General features: G+C 30.4%; 1 protein-coding gene across 1 annotated transcript; it reads left to right on the top strand.

Annotated features, from left to right (window-relative positions):
• The first annotated feature begins 7,190 nt into the window (after positions 1-7,190).
• LOC108331831 (AT-rich interactive domain-containing protein 4) lies at positions 7,191-14,892 on the top strand. Its single transcript, XM_017566796.2, has 15 exons — positions 7,191-8,412; positions 8,523-8,714; positions 8,803-8,856; positions 9,216-9,304; positions 9,658-9,934; positions 10,056-10,112; positions 10,737-10,768; positions 11,015-11,150; positions 11,257-11,430; positions 11,659-12,225; positions 12,376-12,513; positions 12,605-12,703; positions 13,684-13,784; positions 13,885-13,975; positions 14,529-14,892. Exons 1-15 carry the CDS (start codon positions 8,254-8,256, stop codon positions 14,622-14,624), a joined length of 2,262 nt encoding a protein of 753 aa, XP_017422285.1. The 5' UTR covers positions 7,191-8,253; the 3' UTR covers positions 14,625-14,892.
• The last annotated feature ends 1,207 nt before the right edge of the window (positions 14,893-16,099 follow it).

Raw genomic sequence — 16,099 nt, 5'->3', positions numbered from 1 at the left:
TAATATAATAAAATAAATTAATATACCAACATTTTAATATAACGTTCACACGTCATGTTAAATAACTTTGAAATCGGTTACTTTAAAAATTAATGAATAAATTATTTTATCTATCAAGGCAAATTATGAACATTTACTTTTAAAACTTATATAGCGTTATATTAGCTTCAACGTTTTTCTTTGTAAAACCTATTTTATCAGTTATCACATCAATTTTAAATTGGGAAAAACTTACTGTATCATATTATATTAGCTTCAATGTTTTCCTTCGGATAACCTTTTATAAATTATCACAATTAGGTTGCAGTTAATTTTTAAATAGAAAAAACTTAATACTCTTACCATCACATTTACAATTTAGACTTCATATATCTAATAAAATATGAATTATACCAATAAATTTTGAATTTATTTGAAAAACAAACCAATTGTGACGATAATAGATTGTAAAAGTTTTGTCCTTTTTTCTCTTAAGGTTTAATTATTTTGGAGTTCTATGTTCATGCAGAAACATTTTAAATATGTTTTTCTATTATTTGTTATCTTAGATTCTTATTTTTGTAAAACTGATTTAATTACACTCTATTCTTCGATTTCAGTAAAAAGACTTTAAGATTGCAGTCATGTAGTCTGACTTTACAAATCTGAACCATGTGACACATTGATGGTGACTTTGCAAATCTGAATCATGTGACACATTGAAAGTGTTATTGAGTGGGTTTTGTAATTTTGAAATGAAAAAAAAAAAAACTGGGATTTCATTAAATCCCTAACTTGCGAAAATCACTAATTAAAAAGGGTGCTTGAAGTGTTCGAAATTGTTCTTCTGCAAAATGGGTGTTTGGGTTGCGAAAATCCCTCTCTCACCCAAAAATTAGGGTTTTCGAATTGGGAAAAATTTGTTCTTGTGCCTTTTCTCTCTTCACGATTGCTAACGCATATAGGTTTCACCCCTTTCATCTGTGGCGGCACATGGCAACACAATGGTGTTCGTGTTCTGATGATGGTTTTTCTTATGGAGAAAACGAATCTGGTTCGTGAGACGCGATTAGGGTTCACAACAACGACGGTTTGGGTTTGATGTTTCTGGTTAGGGATTTTTCTGGATTTGTAGGTGAAGACGCAACGATGACGATTTGTGGTTGTAAGTCTGGTTGCTTGCGCGATTCTCGCGATTTGATGAAGGTTGGACGAATCGTAGCGGTGCTTTGCGACGACTTGAGACGGCTTCGCGATTTGGGTGGCGGTGTAAGCATGTACAAGACTCAATCAGAGCAAATCGCGTTTCCTTTAATCACGCCGCAAATCTGCTTCCTCCAACGAAATCCTAATATTATTGATGAACAACTAATTTGATTGAATGAACCCCAATTTGGAACGAAAAGAAATAATTCACTCAAACACTACTTTCGTAAACCCTACTTTCATTACTTGATTCTGTGCAAACAAATTCCTAAATAATCTTTAATTTAGCATAACATGTTTTATTTTAATTAAATTTTAGTTTTTTAAAACTTAAAATAACTTAATTCCACATAATGCAACCTAACTCTGCCACATAATTAAGATTTACAATCTTAACGCACTGAAATTGACGACGGCAATTAAATCAATTTTACACAATAAAGACCTAATTAAAAAGAGCTCGAAAATGATTAAATTTTTTTTAATTATAAGGAATCTAACTATCACAAAAGTGATTTTCTTTTTATTCTTTAATGTGTGTACTATATGCTACCAAACGATAACTCTTTTTTCTCATTTCAAGAAAATTGCATTTTCATCTCATGGAATCAATATATTTTAAACTTTAGTTTATTTTAGTGTAAAGGAATAGGTGAGCAACTATGAACAAACCACTCGAGAACATTTTTCATTCCATTTCAATTTCTAAGGTCAAGGTGACTAATAAGTAATAACTAATTTTGAAAACCATTTTATTTTCGTCATTAGCGTTTATAGTTTATTTTAAACACCAAAATACATATTTCCTAAAATAAGGAAGTGTATTTATATTTCGTAATATTTCAAAATTATTAAATACCTGTACCACAAATTATATTGATCACAACATTCTTTTTTCTATCAAAGTAATTAAACCTCCTCATATCAGGATTTGCTTCTATGTTTTAATATATGGTATAAGTGTGCCATATCAATTTATATTTCATAATTAAAATTAATTTATCTTTAAGTTTTAATTTATTAATTGATAATAGATAGTAAACAAATTTATGGGCATCGAGTGGATGGGCTGAAAAATAGAATAATAAAAACAATGAGAGTGAAGGTGTGAGTTTAGAAACAATTGAGGGGGTGCTACTAGAAATCTTTAATTATTCCTTCAACAAAAAAAGAAAAGAAAAGGACACTCTGTCTTTCTTTTTCCATTTCTTCATTCTTCTCTCTTCAAATTTCATAAGTCTAACTTTCATTCCTTCTGTCTTTGAAAAGTTCTTCCAAAAATTGAGTAAAAGAAATTTCGAGCCCTCAATCTTAAAGCTTTTTTTTTTTTTTTTAAGTTCCTATTCTCTTTGAACTAATACATTAACAATGGGGTTTAGCTGGGAAATAAGGAGATTTTAAATTTTGAACTTGAACCGTGATGATTAATGGTTAGGTTTTTATTTTTTAGTGGTCAACAAGTTCTTTCAGTATTTTTTGTTTCATTATCTTTTTAGCCTTACATATCTTAGAGTCTAAAGAATATGGGGTATTAAAAGCTAGCTTTTTTTCTCTCTCTAAAATAAGTTTAATAGATAATTGTTTTTTAGTAAGTCATCCGTACAAGTGTAATGAATAAATGATGCTTATTAGAGATGATAATATGAAACACTATGTGTTTTGGTATGTTTTACATTTCATTCATCAAAAGTGAGTCGGTTGGTCCGTTGTAAAAAGAAAATGCAGGTTGATTTAGTTGATTCGTATTGTATAACATTTATGCTGCTTTAAAAAAAGATGTCAATGTTGAAGAGAACATGTGAAGACGAATTAGAGTGGATATTGTTGTTCGTTTCAACAAATTTACGAAAAGGGAAAGGGAAACATTTGCGACATGTAATGGTTGTTTAATCTTCGTTCGCTGAGGAAAAGAGATTTGTGAAAAACTAATATTACCCCTCAACTATCAAATGAGGTAAAAAAGGACATGCAACATGGTGGAAATGACACCGAGGTTGTTTGGTGTATGAGGACACATGGTGCAACCATGCGCATGCATTGAAGCAATGGAGGTTGTGGAGGTTGAAGACACTTGAAGACGAAGACCCAATTCATATTCAATTTCAAGAGAGAAAGAATTAATTCCACCTTATATGAAAAACCATGAAGAAGTCCTATTTGGCTACAAGTATGTCGTATTTGGTTGCAATATAGGTGTAATCGATTCCAAGCTTCTTTATTCGATTTCAATGGTAGGCTTAATCAATTCCAAGCTTCTTTATTCTATTATAACGGCAACTCCAATTCTAATGGCAATTCCAGTTCTGTTTTTTGTGTTTATTTAAATACAATTTTTTTTCATTTATTTTTTTTCTCATAATAACTTTTACAATTATATATATTATTAATAATTATCATGTTACTTTTACTATTAAATGTGTTTTAGTAATCTTTAATTTATACTGATTAAATTATTTTTTATCTGTCATATTCTATACTCAGAAATTTTACTTTCAAATTTATTTTTAATTATTTCAAAATCTCTTAAAAAGTTAATTAATTCTCTTCGAACTTTATTAATGATAATAATAATTGTTGAAAAGATAATAAAAATAGTAAATAACTCAAAGCAAAATTCATATTAATTCTTTCATATTTAAATAATACACGGAATAATGAGATGCATTAAATTAAGATGATAAAATAAACATTAAAACATTTTAAAGTAAAAAATCCTTAATATAAAAAAAAAACCGTGAAATCTAATCTACTAAAATGTCTCATTAATAAGTACACCATAAGTTTTCTTGAAACTTAGGCCTTGTTCTTTTGAGTGAATTTGAGAGAATGAATTTGAGGAGATTTGAGAGAATTTGAGAGAATGGATTTGAGGAGATTTGAGAGAATTTGAAGATAATTTTTTTTATCGTTTTTTTGAGTGAATTTGGAGGTAAATGAAAATGAATTTGAAAATAATTTTTTTTAATTTGTCACGTCAATACAATTCTATATTAATTCTCACAAATTTTATTTTCAAATTCACTCTCATTTACCTCGCTCAAAAAAACAAAAAAAAAAATTATCTTCAAATCCTCTCAAATCCCCTCAAATCTACTCATTCAAATCCACTCAAAAGAACAGGCCCAAAGGATCAACAAAAAAATATTATTTTCATTAAGGAAACTCCAATAAAAACATTACCAAGCAAGAGAGAACCTCAATATATTTATACATGCTTGCACAAAATAAACTGGTTGTTCTCTTTTTTTTTTCCTCTTTGGTGGCTATTTTTTATTTTCTCACCAAAAACACTCATAACTTTTCTCAGTCTTACGTTCTATTTTTCCGCAGGCAAGACTTTTATTATCATATATGAACAATTTTCGTCACTATAAGTTTTCTCTATTGCATCTTTATCCAATTATATCAAATTTTTGTATGTTTTAATTGAAAAAATTGAGCATTATGACTCAAGGGTTTAGATACCTAAAACAAACTTAAAAAAAAGACTTTTTATTTAAATTTTGCTTTTTTGAGTTTGTTTTATACAAAATTATTTATTAAATTATCATAATTAACTTCATTTGATATTTTTTTCAACAAATAATAAAAGTCATCCATTTAATCTTTCTTAAAACATTGTTTATATAAGACTAGAATCCATAAAATATTATAAAATTTAAAGTAACAAGTATAAAATAACCAATCTAAACAATCAAAACCATGAAAAAAAAAGTTCAAATGGATCGAGTAGTGGGAGAGTTATTCTCCATGATTTTTTGTTACAAAAAAAGGTAAGTCTTTTTTTTTCTTCCTAAACTGGAAATATCTTTCTTAAAAGAAACCTGTCAGGTTTTTTAATTCTTATGCTCTAATTAATTTATTATCCACGAAAAACCATACCTTAATTTAATTAATAGTTTTGTAGAAAAATTCAAATTCTTATATGCAGAAAATTTTTGGTTTCTCATTAAAATATATATAGAACAATTCTAAAAAACTCATAAATAAAAAAAGTACTGAAATTTAAAGAAATGAGAATAAAAATATTGATACATGATATTAAAAGAATGTAATTTGCCAAAACCTTAAAAAATAATTACAGAATAATAATTTAATTACATTTTATTCTCAAACATAAACTTACAGTTAATTTAACAGAGATATATTAGTATTAAAAACATTTGACTTTTTTTTTCTTAAAAATAATTTTATAATTAATTTAATAGAGGTATATTAATACTAAAATTTTTTCTTAAACAGGATTCTATAATTAATTTAATAAAGAAATATTGGTATTAATTTTTTTAGGCCTTTCCTCTTAGAAGCCTAAAGTGAATATTCTATTTGTTTTATTCTTGAGGCAATTCTGGACTTATAAATCTATTTGCTCAAGATTTTTTGGTTGAAAATGGTGTTAATATTTTTTTAGGGATTGTGCTCGTGTCTTATACGTGTTGACTCTTATCGATGATCCTTTTAAAAGATTATTAGTGATATCAAAATTGATAGTTAGTTTTGTTCACCAACTCAAACAAATCATTACATTAAAAGTCTTTTTAATGAGAAGTCAGGTAAACATAATTCATTAAAACGAACACAATACAAGAAAAAGTATTCTTGATTAACTTAAAGAGAAAAATACCAATGTGAAGAAGAGACTAACATAAAAAAAAGAAATTATTGAAAATCCAAGTAATTCTAAGTCTTATTAATGAATAAAAGTGAAAAAGTTAAACATAATATAAAAATGAAAAACCATAAATTTATCTTAAAATTTTGAATTAAAGATAACGTTAATTGTGTGTGTTAAGTAAGACTCGTGTTTTATTAATATTGATTCGTCTCAATGATCCTTACAAAAAAAACTAATAATAATAATAATTACATTCAAATCAATTACTAACATTTTAACAAGTAATTTCAAAAGGTTATAATTTGAGAATATATCATCACACAAAGAGGATAAACTTAAAAATTTAAGTTCAGGCCAATTGACTATTAAGAAAGTTTTTGGATCAGAGAGGAAAGGTGAAGAAACAAATAAATGCGATGATTTTTCGAAAAACGATACATTAAATTGCAAAAGAGGAAAAAAAAAATCAAACATTAATCTTTCCGCTGTTATATGCGAAGAAAAGCAGGAAAGTTGCTTTCTTAATTTTTATAATAATTTATATTTAAAAACTATCATAATTAATTAAACAAATAAATAAAACTAATTAAAATTGAATAAAATATAATAAAATATTTCTTCTTTATTTTAATATAGTAAATACTTAAATTATATTAATAAAAATTTTGATGCTTTTAATATTTTTTTTTTATTTTAAGATTTGGATAAAACATTTATTTCAGATTTATAATATAATAAATAATATTACAATAATACATATAATGTAATATTTAATAATTAATTTAAAATATATATCTAAATAATTAATTTTATAAAAAAGATTTTATTTATCATATGTATCAAATCATTCATAAAATTTAATAATTTTTTTTTATTTCTCGTCATCTTTCTCTCAATTAAAATAATTTTACTTTCTCTTTAAATCTATTCATTTTCACTCCTTCAAATGCATCCTGTAACACATCCAAATATTGTGTATTCAAACACACATTTGGGTAGAGCTTCTGCCTTGTCTATTCTTAAATCCTTTTTATCTGTTTTGTTAATAACAAACATGGAAGTTTACTGAAATTTGTTGGATGCTGAAGAATAACCAAAAAAAATCTTAGCAATTTTTAAGCTTTCTCAGAAGTAATTGATTTAAAAAAGTGAAAAAAACAACAAATAGAAGTGTAAGAAGAAGAATTTTCCACATACGGTGTACCCAGTTTACAAGTTAGTTGAACCAACTATTTTAACTGCAACAAATTGTTCAACAATTTTCAATTTGTATCGTATTGAGTAAAAAGCTTTTAGATTAGTAATGCTTACAACAACTGAACAACTTTTCGTTTTTGTCTATTTTGTCCTCCGAGATTATTTCCTTGTACTTTTTGGTATGTCGTGTCCGCGTCAAAGTACCAACCAACAGTACGAGAATAAAGATTAAGCTGAGAGAGAATCAGGAGAGAGAGTGAGAGAGGGAGAAAGAAGCAGGAAGAGAAAGAGAAAAGGAATTAAGAAAGCAGCAGAGGTTGGATGTTGTTGTTTTGAAGAGCGTGTGCGCGTGTGTAAGCACATAACATAATTCAGTTCTTTGAACCAGAAGATAAAACAAACCAAGTTGTGCATCCTGTTGGTTTGAGTAATTATAATATCCTATGCCATTGGCATCGTCATCTCTATCGTCCTACGTTTTCAAAAGTTATCGAATCATGTGTGAAAGACATTTCCTGTTCCTTTTATTTTATAATGATAATAACAAACTTTATCATTTTGGCGACCCCTTATTCTATTTTCCTTGGATTTATTGTATTTGAATCGTCAAAAGGTTAATCTAATTAGGATCGTACATAAAGGGGGCGAATTTAATGTTTGTATAGTTATTGGAATGGTAATATTTGTTCAGTTAATGGTTTACTTTGACTGACCCAATTGGTGTTGTGGTGTGGAGAGTTTGGGACTGTGCCGAGACACAAAAAGGTCTTTGATTTTGATTTAATATTTTTTCCCAATTAAATACTTTTAGTAATATTTGAATTTATAAATGGGCTTTCGGTTTGGTGGATGATAGAGCGATTGGGGAGGTTTATTTGTAGGGTTCCCAATTTACTTTCTTTCTTGACTTTATTGACATTGATTCGATTTTGGGTGTGGATTTTTGTCCTGAATTCTTCGCCAAGTTCGGAATTTGACCAATTGGGTTGCTAATTCTCGCCTCTTTATGATCTGGGTCGTTCCCTTTTCTTCAATCTCAGAGTTGTGTTGCTGTTCCCAATTCCTACGGGACAAAGCTAAAACCTTCATTCCTATCTTCTTTCTGGGTTGGATTTGCTATCTTGTAGAACCGTTAGGAGGCATTGGGGTGGCTTGAGTAGAAGCTGTTGTAGTAGTGTTTTGTTAGTTGTGACAAGTGGTGGTGGTGGTGGTGGTGTCTTTTTTCTATATATGTATTTGGAGGCGTTCGGTTACACATGATGTTCCATTCTCAGGGTGTGTCAAGACATTGTAGTCTCCTTGCTGTTCTTAGTGGTAAATCACGTGACATTAAACAGAAGCAGAAGCAGAGTGCTGCTTCTGAGGATCATCCTCCTTATCCCTTTCCAGAGCTTGCTTCTTCTGGCAGTCTTGAGGTGACCACTTAGTTTCTATTTATGCAAATTTTTATTTTATTTTGTTTTCTGTTGGTTGGAAGAGAACAAAATATTCTGAAGTTGAATTTTAATCTTGTGTGTGAATTTAGGTCAAGTTGTTGATCAAACCTAATACCGATGAACTCGGTCGGGCTCTTGAACAACTGCAACCGGATTTTGTTTACCTGCAAGGTCAGCTGCTAGAAGATAGGGGAGAAATTGGGACCCTTGTATGGGAGGATTTTGACCTGTCTTCCCCAGAAGCATTGTGTGGATTATTTGGTTCCAAATTACCTAATACCGTGAGTGTTCTGTGGATGATTTTGTTCTCTGATTGTTTGACACAGATAGTGTATTGTTTGATGTTCAATATTCCAAGATATTTTGCAGGTTTATTTGGAAACTCCTAAGGGAGAGAAATTGGCGGAGGCACTCCGTAATAAGGTATTATTTATTTTAAATCAGGTTAGATATGAAAACTGAAGTTTTCCGGTTTAAAGTAATTAATGAAGTGGTGATTAAAGCAATATATACTTTCATAATTCACTAGTTATCCCTACAAAACTGAAAATGACCGATTGGGTATATTATGGAACCAGTACTCCCAAATTTGCTTATTAATCATATTATTTTTAATTATTTGAAGTTCTTTTATTGTTAATGTATCCAATACCTTGTATTGGTAATTGCGAAACTAGTAATTTTGGATTAGACTAGCTGGCTTTATTGTTAATGAGGACGTTAAAGATGTGACAATCCAATATATTGATTTTTATGTTGAATAAAGGTTTTTTGTTTGGCAGGGAGTTCCATATACTATCTATTGGAAAAATGATTTTTCAAAGTATGCAGCTTCACATTTTCGTCATTCTTTTTTCTCTGTAGCACAGAGGTATGGCCGTCTATCATCTTGGGTGTCATGCTTAACATATATAACAATTCCTGGTTGTGCTTTTGTCTTTTCTTGGATAGAAATGGGTTTAATGACTGTAATCACTCTTCTCATTGACTAATTTTGGCTTCTCCCAATGAAGCAGACATTAGACACGGTAACAAGAAAATGTTTTGATTTTTTGTTTTTTGGTATGTATTGAGAATGTAGCAAGTTCCAACAATTGGATGCAGTTTTTTTATTTTACTTTTATTATTTACTTTGGTATTGGTTAGAAATTACTTGACTAATCACTATAACATGCATGTATCCCTTGACATTGTGTTTCTGATGGTTGATATTATGTTTTGTAGTACATCCAGCCATACATGGGATGCTTTCCAGCTTGCTCTGGCATCGTTTAGACTATACTGTATACAAAACAATGTCTTACCTTCTAACAGCCATAAGGGTGCCGGTAAGTTTGGGCCACAAATTTTTGGGGTTCCTCCCAACATTGATACCAGTCAAAGTGTAGCAGACATGAAGGAAGAGGAAGAGGAAAGTTCACCTGAGACTATATCTGCTGTAAAGATATATGATGATGATGTGAACATGAGATTTCTTGTTTGTGGAGTTCCCTGCACATTGGTAGGCCTGTATAGCTTATTTATTTCATATTCATTAAGTTTGTTATTGCAAGTAGTTCTATTTATGTGATTTGGCTGCTATAAACTGATTCCATTTCTTTTACTCCCTCCTCTCCAAAAAGGATGCTTGCTTGTTGGGATCATTAGAGGATGGACTCAATGCTCTTCTATTTACAGAAGTAAGTTTGTTGCGTGTGTTTACTTGGATTTCTTGGTTTAGCTACTATTGCTTTCTGGGTGCTAGATCATATTTTTTCTTACTATTCGATATGACATGGCATGTTGGCCCTTCAATCAATTTAAGTAATTAATATAGGCTTAGTTGTGGTGAAATTCCGCTTGTTTCCCTTTACAAATGTTGTAATGAATGTGGTTTTGAATATAGTTTTATATGACATGTAATGCATACTGCATATCAGTGAAAGTAGATAAATCTTATGGCATTTTTCACCTTGTTTAGACAATGTAATCCACACAATACTTAAGGGATATGCATAGATAACTTCAGATCAAAGCAACCACCATTTAGTTCTTACACGGGTCAGGTTCATCATTAACAAACCCGAAGTAATCCTCATCAAAAACTAAGTTACCAAGTCTAATTGCCATTGACAATGGAAAAAGACTAAAACGAATGAATTTATACAGAGTAAAAAACTTAAATGAGGACTATGTGATGTTAAGGACTAAAATGACAGATTTACCATCTCAGGGACTAGAATGGGAGATTTACTATTTTTTAGTTACTATTAGTGTTTCATTGAATTGTTTTATTACTCATGTATATTTTTTTTGTTTCTCAGATACGTGGATGCAAACTTCACAACAGGACTAGGTATTTTGAAGGTTCTGACTTCTAAGAGTTGATACATGTTTTTCTACGTCATCTTCTAGCGTTTGGTGGAAAATATGATTTTTTTTGGATGTCTGGGAATTTTTTTGAGTGTCAAACACATCCGCACTCAATTAATTTTAGGAGTACTAATCTTAAGCTTAGAAGTAATGTTTTGCTTTTAATTTTTGTCTTTTATTAGCATCTTATTCAGTTTATTAATTTCTTTCACTGTTGTATATTTTATAGTGCTCCACCACCACCTCTGCAGGCAGGAACTTTCTCACGTGGTGTAGTGACTATGCGTTGTGATATATCCACATGTAGTACTGCTCATATATCACTTTTGGTTTCTGGTAGTGCAGACACTTGTTTTAATGATCAGGCACGAGTGAATTTGCTGTCACTGTTTGACTTTTTTTCATATATGCTCTTTAAAACCTTTTTACTTATCCATCACTTTTTTCTCTCCTCTTTTTTTGTATGCTCAGCTTTTGGAGAATCATATTAAGAAAGAGCTCATTGAGAAGAGTCAACTTGTTCAGGCATTTCCTAATCATGAACAAAGTAAATCACCTTCCTTAGAGCCTCGAAGATCAGCCTCAGTAGCCTGTGGATCTAGTGTGTTTGAAGTTTGTATGCGAGTTCCTGCATGGGCTTCACAGGTTAAACTTTGTTTCTTAAGATTCCTTCTGTCAGTTAAAGCTTTCTAAAGTATAATTTATGGCCCTTAAAAATTATATATAAACAATCAAGGGGTTTAGATGGAGGTTTTTGTTTCAGTTTGTTTAGATGATGACTTGGCTACTCTGAAATTTGGACATAGTTTCTTTTTTCTTTTAGAATAATGAAACCTTATGTTTTGATTGATGGTTTTGTATATTCGTGCACAGGTTCTGAGACAGCTTGCATCCAATGTGTCATACCGCAGCCTTGTTATGTTGGGAATTGCTAGCATTCAGGGATTGCCAGTTGCATCTTTTAATAAAGATGATGCTGAGCGTCTCCTTTTTTTTTGTACTAAGCAGGAGAAAGAAAACTATCGTAACGAGCAAGTTTTCTCTGCGATTCCAAGTTGGCTGAAGCCTCCACCGCCCAGTCGAAAAAGATCTGAACCATGCTCTAGTTCAAAGTCTATCAATCCTAGTGGCCGGGGAATCGAAGATCTTGGTAGTCATAGACAGAAATTAAATCTTGCTGCTATGAGGCCAATCCCTCAATCTCATAGACACAAGATTCTCCCTTTTTCTGGATTGTCTGGGGGTGCAAGATATGACGGAGACCATGGAAAGTCAAATCAGCCGCTTGCTCCTATTAAGCATAATGTTTCAGGCCCTACTTCAGTTACAAACAGGAAATCTGTGTCGAACTCATTTCAAGCTAACCAGATTATTTCTTTGAACCCACTACCTATGAAAAAGCATGGTTGTGACAGAGCTCCAATACGAGTTTGCTCAGAGGTGACATTTTTTCTTGTTGACCTTTGCTACTTTCATTGGTTTCATGGCTTTTACATCAAATGTTGTATTATCAAATTATCAATGCATTTTATGTCAAATCTAAATCCCAAGTTTCTCTGTCTTGTTTCTCCTTGATGCATTTTCTGATAGGAGGACTTCCTGAGGGATGTAATGCAGTTTTTGATCCTTCGGGGGCATAATCGTCTAATTCCACCAGGTGGACTTGCCGAGTTCCCTGATGCCATTTTGAATGCAAAACGCCTTGACCTGTTCAACTTGTACAGGGAGGTAGGAGATTTGAATACGTAAAGCTAAATGTATAGTACAGGATTATAGTGTAGAAAGTAAAAACTGTAACTGAGACACTTGGGCATTTCAGGTGGTTTCAAGAGGAGGTTTTCATGTTGGAAATGGTATCAACTGGAAAGGGCAAGTTTTCTCAAAGATGCGGAATCACACTTTGACAAATAGAATGACTGTAAGGATCCTGATTTACTTTTGTCTTTCCTTTAACATGACATTTCCTTGCATTGCATGCTGCATTGGCTAAGAACAGTTTCATAAATTTGGCCTACAGTTTTACTAAAGTGCAGATCATTCCCCTCTTGCTAGGTGATAGTATATTTTTGAATTTTCTATAGGAATGAACCTTTAAAAAATCCTTTCCTTATCAGGCATCTTGCAGTTATTTTTTAGATGAATGTTCCTGATATGGTATATTTTGTTAATATAAAGCATTCAGTTGTTTATCTTAGATGAAATGTATTATAAATTCCCTAGGTGTGAACTTTAGCATTCCCTTCCTTATCATGAATCTTGCAGTTTTTGTTGAGATGAATGTTTCTAATATGATATATATTTCATTCAGTTTATCTTAGTTGAGAACTGCGGCATCGGCTACCTTTTAAAAGAAAAAAAATATTTAGGTCATTACTGTATATGACAAAGACCCCCTTTTTCACTTGATTTCTCTTTCTCTAGTTTTAGGAGTTCAAATTTCTATTCTCATTTTTTCTTTTGCATTTATGTTCTCCCATAACTTATGGGCAGCAATTGTTGTATTCATGCACTAGTGAGTGCCATTGATAAGAAACTCAGGAGAACCATGCCACAAAACTAGGTATTGTAGACTGCAGAACCTTATAGACCCCACAACAGAATCCCATACTTCCAAAAACCGTAGTATGTGACTCCTGCCATTTGCAGCACAGTGAAATTTGAATTGCATTTGTTTCAGTTTTACAATGTGTATAAGAAAATAAGAAAATTGCTTTGTGGACAATTTGATGTCAAGTTTATAGAACTATATGAATAAAAGGGATATATAACAGTTTCCTTGTACTACAAACACTTACTTTATGCATTAGACTGATTTATTTGGTTTGAAACATAGGAATGATATTTTAGATCCACATTCCATGCATTATTGGAGACATTAATTATTTCCTTTGCTATCAGGGGGTTGGCAATACACTCAAAAGACATTACGAAACTTATCTCTTAGAATATGAATTAGCTCATGACGATGTAGATGGAGAGTGCTGCTTGATGTGTCACAGGTTTGCCTCTCTGCTCTCTCTTTGTACCTATCTTGGATGTGGAGGTGACCAAGTTCTGTCTTATTGACTATTATGTTTACCTTTCTTGTTGGAGCAACAGTAGTGCAGCAGGTGATTGGGTGAACTGTGGCGTATGTGGTGAGTGGGCTCATTTTGGCTGTGATCGGCGGCAGGGACTAGGAGCATTTAAGGTATTACTAATTTTTTACTGTGGTGTGTAAAGTTCAAGTACATGCATGGCTAGTAAAAGCCCTTCAAAGATACTTTTTTCATTTAGTTTTTTGGATCCTTAACAATTTAAAACAGCATATTGATGTAGGTGAGTCTTTTCTGTTTTATATTTGTTTTTATTGCTCCTTTTGGGTGGGATGAAAAATTGCAATGGAGCAGGTTGTATTGTTTAAAGCTTGGAGACCTGCTCTTTATAGACTACACTACTCAATCTTTGGTTGAAATTTTACCATGTACACCGACCATACAAGGTCAAGTTGCAACAAATGTTTGCACGACTGCTTTTGACTGAGTTTGTTTGATTTGGAAGAAACTAAGTCTTATGATTGAAGTTTCAAATAAATTTTAATCCATAAAAAAATATGTTCAAGTAAAAAAAAATTCCATTTACCAGATGGTATCCAATGTGATTCATTGTCTGCATATTTTGTGTACAGTCTCAGATTATAATTGAATGAATATGATGTGCAAAGTTTATCATTATTTCTGATCAGTATACATTGAATGTGGCAGGACTATGCAAAAACCGATGGACTGGAATACGTTTGTCCACGCTGCAGTGCATTAAAGTTCAGTAAAAAATCTCAAAAAACTGCAAATGGTTATTAACAGGTCAAATGTTGTCTCTTTCCCAGAACAAAGTGTACATGACAAGTGTTTAGATAGATTTCTCAGAGCACATGATGCTCAGACTTGTGTCTCTCAATTGGTAAGAGTAGGTTCTAAGGACTGAAATGGTTTCAGTTATGTTAAAGCTTTAGAGTTTTTTTTTTTTTTTTTCCTCAAAGGTACCCATGCTTAGAAAGAATGAGTGTCTTCATACATATTGGGAACAGTTAGGAATTCATTGCAATGATTATTATTATTATTTTTTAAATTTGCACATTTCTTTACTATGATGAGACAATATACTGATGGAACAAAAATTTTCCATAAAAGATAAATTCCTTTCTCCATATGAAGTCATTATTTGTTTTTATATTTCATCAATAATTTCTTGATTTTATCAAAACTAAGTCAGTGAAGTACTTTATATTTTTCATTCTAAAAAAGAAAAAAAGGAAACAAATTAGTTCTGATTGTATCACCATGATATTCTAAACCAGACTGGATTAAGGATTTACTATTTTGTAATCATCTTCAAATTAAAAGAAAAATGAATAAAATAGATTCATTAAAAAGAAGATGTAAAATTTAAGACATGGGAACATGAGTAAATACTAAAAAAATTGAGTCTAAAAAAAAGTCGATGAAGAATAAATAACTCCATCTTCTTAGTAATTATAAAATAATAGTAATAACAATAAAAATAATTGTACTTTATTTTTAAAATAAATAATCTTAAACATGACTATGTATTCTTTTTTTTTTAATCAAATAGTCTTTATTTTTACTTTATTTCTTTCTATTTCTTTACAATGCATATCTTCTATATATATATATATATATATATATATATATATATATATATATATATAAATGACTTCCTATCATCAGAGATAAATATTAATCAAATAGTCATATATTAAACTTTTGTTTTTATAAAAAAAATGTATATTTTTTTAAATTAAAATTTTTGTAATGCAGGAAGAAAAGAAATATGATTCATTTTAAAGAGCTGTAAGAAATTATGATTTAGCATTTCCTAACACAATATATTAATTGAGGTGAATTCCTGACATGTTAAAATGGTGACACTAACAGGTTCAGTTCACATAATTTATTTGGTCTCTGACAGAAGTTGTTTTTGAAGTTAGATATAGATTTTTTAAATACTATAAGTATTAACATTGACAAGTGATTTTGGATATATGTGTAATATCATACATTAACTATTTAGTTAGTTTTTCAAACTTCTAAATTTGGGACTATTTTCTTTCTAGTTTGAGAAATAAAAAGTGGGACTCATTCCAAATTTTGAAGATTAATAAATAAATTTATAAAAAATTACAAAGTATAAACTTGATAATTGTGCATGACACCTCTTATTATATAAAATAATATTTTTCATTTAAAATTAAACGGTTTTCTTTAATAGACAAATAAAATTTCATTAATTAATATCAATAAATCTATAATGGTAT

Source organism: Vigna angularis, chromosome 4 (assembly GCF_016808095.1).
Source record: "Vigna angularis cultivar LongXiaoDou No.4 chromosome 4, ASM1680809v1, whole genome shotgun sequence".
NCBI lineage: Eukaryota > Viridiplantae > Streptophyta > Magnoliopsida > Fabales > Fabaceae > Vigna > Vigna angularis.
The sequence above is the reverse complement of the archived record's forward strand: the minus strand, read 5'-3'. Positions and strand labels throughout refer to the sequence as shown.